General features: G+C 28.2%; 1 protein-coding gene across 1 annotated transcript; it reads right to left on the reverse strand.

The window, feature by feature from the left end:
• Positions 1-369: 369 nt before the first annotated feature.
• LOC146723575 (putative G protein-coupled receptor Mth-like 11) lies at positions 370-2,033 on the reverse strand. Its single transcript, XM_085481617.1, has 2 exons — positions 933-2,033; positions 370-431 (listed from the first exon to the last, which is right to left on the reverse strand). The coding sequence occupies exons 1-2, from the start codon at positions 1,726-1,728 to the stop codon at positions 370-372; spliced, it is 858 nt and encodes a 285-aa protein (XP_085337743.1). The 5' UTR covers positions 1,729-2,033.
• Positions 2,034-5,145: the final 3,112 nt, after the last annotated feature.

The raw sequence follows: 5,145 nt of genomic DNA on the forward strand, positions 1-5,145 counted from the left end.
AAAAAATAATTAAATTATTTAATATTTAGAGATAAAAAAATATATTTATGTTAAAAAAATTTTGTTTATTGCTTTATTTATTCATAAAGAGAAGATCGACCGCAATAGTAAATAAGTCAAGTTTGAAATCAAAGTTGCGAAATAGATTACGTTGTAATAATCATAATATTTTGAATTTAAATAAATACATGTATTATTATAATATATATGCTATTTCTAATTTCAAAAAATTTAAGTTATTTTGACAAAATTTTTGGTATATTTAATACTATAAAGGCAATTACCTATGTAAAGACAGATTAAATCAGAAACCAAGAATTAAAGTACAATATAAAATACTTGGCTATTTACCTGAATGTCCGCCACATATTAAAGCTCATGATACTTAGCCAAAGAGGAACTCGACATAAACCAAAAATATCTTAAAAAGGCTGAAAAATGAATATAAATAAAGGTTACAATAATAAATATTATTTTCATCACTAAGCGTGCGTAAAAATGAAAAAAAAATCAAAAGATTCAAGTTTTTGATTCTTCACTTTTAAACAGATTTATGTACTATATTCTGCACCAAAAGTTAATAACAATATATATTCATTATTATGAATACTGATACTATCGATATTAAATTAAATAATATTTCAAGACATTAACACTGCAAAATTCTATAAAACAAAATTTCGTATATATATGTATATACATATATATATATATATATATATATATATATATATATATGTTGGGGCAAACTTAGATTATAATTAAAATGCATTAAATTTTAGTTTAATTCATTATTGACAATTGTATTTTAACCAGTGTGTTATATATATTCAAATAATGAAGATGTATTATGCGGAAATATATTATGATTGACAAATACGTTCTGCACTTATTTTATATATTTATGTAATTTATTGCTAGATATACTGTACCAATTGTAATACAGACGGGACGGATGTATGTCGGTTCCTCTTTCAAATGTAAAACTTTGACTGTATCAATCACGAATGTGATGGATAAACATGCACAGTAATTGCGCAACATGAAGCCGTGTTCATTTCGGAGTTCTGGCAATATGGAATACACTAGAAATACTGCCACTAAAAATAATATACCCACTAAATTCAAGCTGCAATGTATATCAATCATACGATGTATCCAACGAAACTCAGGTGAGTACTTCATAGCGTTTTTGTAAAGTTCCTTTAGATCTGAACAGAAAGTTATTTCAAACGTATTTCCCCTTTCCAAAATAATAGTAAAGCAATATGATGTCGATTCAATTAATGTTGCATAATAAGGGATATAAATAGAACTATTGGCAAAAATCTTATAATCGTATTGATGACCCTCGTATGCCACGGTACGGCTTCCTAAGCACGGATCGTAGACGGCTAACTGAAAGAATTCGTCCACTATTTTACTTTCGTTCTGCGTTAAATCGTTCATGTATTCGTACACATTCGGAAAAACATATTCCATTTTTTTTGGAATACATTTGGAGTCATTCCATCTCATGATATTGCCAAGAGGACAGCAGAACAGAATGCAAGTGATATTATGGCATATTTGGAATGAAACAGTGTTACTTTCATTAATACCCTTATTGGAATTTTCAAAGATTGTATTCGACATGGAATCATTCTTTTCAAGCAAGTTATCATAAACCTCCAGTGACGTAGAGTTTTCTGCATGATCGACATCTGTTGAATTGATGTAAGTGTACATCAGTTTGTCATCATTTTCATGGTTGTGAAGCAGAACGCCTCCTTAATTTAGATAGTTTTGAATCAACATCCTCGCGATCGATATTCGTGGAAAAAATGCTAAATTCATATTCCGTTTCCTTATGTTGCGTATTGTTGGTAAACCTTTCATACAAATTATATCGCAGTGGATTTATCTCGTCGCTATAAATTGTTGTAGAATTTGCATATATCTCGTATCGTACTGTCAAATTATAATCTTCATCTTCGTTGTTGGTGTAATTTTGCTGAGATTTCGATGACGAAGTGATGAGGAGAAAAAGCTCACAACGCAGAACCGCAAAATTTTGTACAACATTATTTTACAAAGGATTCACTACAGAAATTAAATAGAGAAATCAATCAAACCTGTTGCTACATTCATTATTTCTCATATAAATTTTAATTTTCAATACTTAAAAAATGTATATTTATTTGTGCCTACTATAGCTTTTGTATTTAGTAAATGAAAGATATGTGTCAAGTGCGTAATGTACACATATAATCGAATTGAATAATCTCTTTCTTTTGTTTTTTTTTTATAAAATTTTAAAAATGTTGATCTGATTTTATACTAACACTGTAAATGTAGACAATTGCGCTGTTAATTTTTAATTATCACACTAATTTAGTAAACTGCATATAATGTATCACTGTATTCGACTTTGACGTTTCTTCCTTGAAAGAAGACAATATTGCATAAGTTAATACGTGTCTGTGCGAGAGAAGAAATGAAACTACCGAGCATGACGAGTTGTGGATAACTTTGCGAAGAAACACACACACACAGTTTTTGTCTACTATTATAAATCATATATACATCTATTATTCTTAATTATGCAAGAAAACCAAAGAACATATGTTGGAACTTTTGACGTTAGTTTGATCAATCCAGCATAGAATTTGCCCTTTTAAAAAAATGCATGTTATTGACACTGTTGTCGCTTTTTCCGTGATTGACTGTCTCGATTCTCGTTGTGCGCATATGTTAAACATAATGTTGAATCTAATTGTATAAAATTACAAAATATAAGATTAGAATATAAATAATGACAATATGAAATTGATAAACAAAAAATGAGACTATAAAATGGTTAATATGTTTGCAGATTTTTGTTTTCTGTTTCTTTTTTTAATTTGAATTTCAATGCTAAGTGTTGCAATGATTAAAACTGATTCCAATTAGCTGGATATTCCAACAAATTAAATGAGATTCTGACAATGAGATATGAGGATTACGACCATCTCTTGAGATTGTTGCGCCAATTTTTTTAGAGTTCTTGTTGTTTGCACCACGCTTTTTAGAATTGTATGCGATGTATAATTATTATGCTTCATAATTGCTGAATATGTTACGTTGAAAAATATACTTTGCATTATTTAATGATAGAGATGATAGATTTCTTCTTCTCACAAAAATACATGCACATTCCTGCTTCAAAAAAGAACAATACGTTCAGCGAGTACTATTATCGTCGAATCATCGTATACAATATAAAATATCGTATATAATATTAATCATCGTACATAATATAAAAAAGCTAGTGTAAAATCACGCTTAATGCAAGTAATTAAAAATATATTTATTATATATTAAAATTTTATAGCAGTAAATGAATGATTTGTTACTCCTAATATATTACAAATAGATACATCGCAGCAATTTTGAAAGTATAGCGCCAAGATTTTTAACTAAAATTTTTATATATTTTATTTTGTATAAGTTCTAATTTCTGATTTCAATATTTTTTTTTAGAAATATTAATTTTACAACATAAGTTTACAGTACTTTGAAACATACTATTTTTTCTATTTTACTTTTTTGAATTTGGCGCTTTTTTACATTTTTCTAAAAAAAAGATCTTTTTTAGGTCCATTTTTACGTAAATTAATGGATCAATTTTCATGAATGCTTGAGTGTTGAGTCATATTATTATAAATAAATATGAACATAAGATCTTAATATATTGTTACGTCCTCGGACGTTCTTTCTCGCAAAAGACGTCTCTCGCACACACTCTCACTCACTCGCGGCTCGCGAAATAATACACTCTCTTATGAAGAAATGATCCTTTATACAATGATGAAATACAATGACTAATGTACACGCGAAAGAAAGAAGATTGCTCTCTGGTCAAGTCACGTCCGTACGAGATGACAGCCAGACCAAAACTGTCATGGAGCCTGAAAACAACCACCGGGCGGTTGTCAATAAACAACCCCCCTTAACGATGAAGCTCCACGACACAAGGATGATATTCAGGGGATGAGAGATCAGGGACGTAACAATATTAATAAATAAACAATAGGTATATAAGGTGTTTTAGACGAGTGGTTATTAGATGACAATAATACAAAGATATGTTTAAATCATGAAATTTCTATTATTTATTACATAGATGAGACGTTTCGAGCGCTCACTTGCGTCTTATCAATCATATTAATTAAACATAATAAAAAACCAGGGTTGGGAAAGTTACTTTGTAAAAATAATTAGTTACAGTTACAGTTATTTTATTGAAAAAGTAACTAGTTACAGTTACAAGTTACTGATTTTAAAAAATAACTCATTACAGTTACAGTTACTCAAAAAGTAACGAGTCGTTACTTTTCAGTTACTTTTTAAAAATAATTATACATTATTTTAAATATAAGGAGCTTACATTTTATGCACAATTACAGTCAAGTATTTAAAAAAATTCTTGAAGCAAATTGATCAATTATTACATTTAAGAATTTTTTTTAATATTTGACTGTGATTGGTCGATTTTAATTATGTGTTATATTATTTTATGTACACAAATGAAAATTTTAGGTAAAAGATTAAATCATATAAAGATCCATATGCTACTGTTATCAAAATTTAATTTAATAATATAACGGCTACCAAACTTAAACGATACTTTTAGCGGATGTTTCCAAAAAAGTAACTAATAAAGTAACTGTTAAAATAGTTACTAGATGCTTGCAAATTTCTGTTTTCTGTTCTTTTTTAATTTGAATTTTCTGTGTTAAATGTTGCAGTGAATAAAGTAAGCTGATATTGCAACAAACTAATGAGATTCTGACTATAAGATCAAAAGATTACGACCATTTTATAAAATCGTTGCGCAAATTATAGAATTTTTTGTTTGCAAACGCTTTCCGATAATTGTGTGTGCGATGTATAATTATTACGCTTTATAATTGCTGACAATATTACGTCGAATAATATACTTCTCATGTTTAAATGATAAATATAGATTTTCCTCTCACAGATATACATACATTCTGCTTCGGGAAGGAAAACACGTTTACCAAGTTCTGTCATCATTGAATCATCATATATAGATAAGCTCGTATAAAATCACGCTTATTGATGCAAGCAATTTAAAAAAAAATATTATGTATTATAATTTTA

Source organism: Nylanderia fulva, unplaced genomic scaffold (genome assembly GCF_048542155.1).
Source record: "Nylanderia fulva isolate GAGA-0341 unplaced genomic scaffold, ASM4854215v1 Scaffold1856, whole genome shotgun sequence".
NCBI classification, from domain to species: Eukaryota; Metazoa; Arthropoda; class Insecta; order Hymenoptera; family Formicidae; genus Nylanderia; species Nylanderia fulva.

Bases quoted from the DNA above. Each gene is read 5' to 3' on its own strand.
- LOC146723575 (XM_085481617.1), bottom strand. From the start codon at position 1,728: ATGTACACTTACATCAATTCAACAGATGTCGATCATGCAGAAAACTCT. The intron at 432-932 runs GTACAGTATATC...TTCATTTTTCAG, and splicing joins TCCCGTCTGTATTACAATTG to CCTTTTTAAGATATTTTTGG.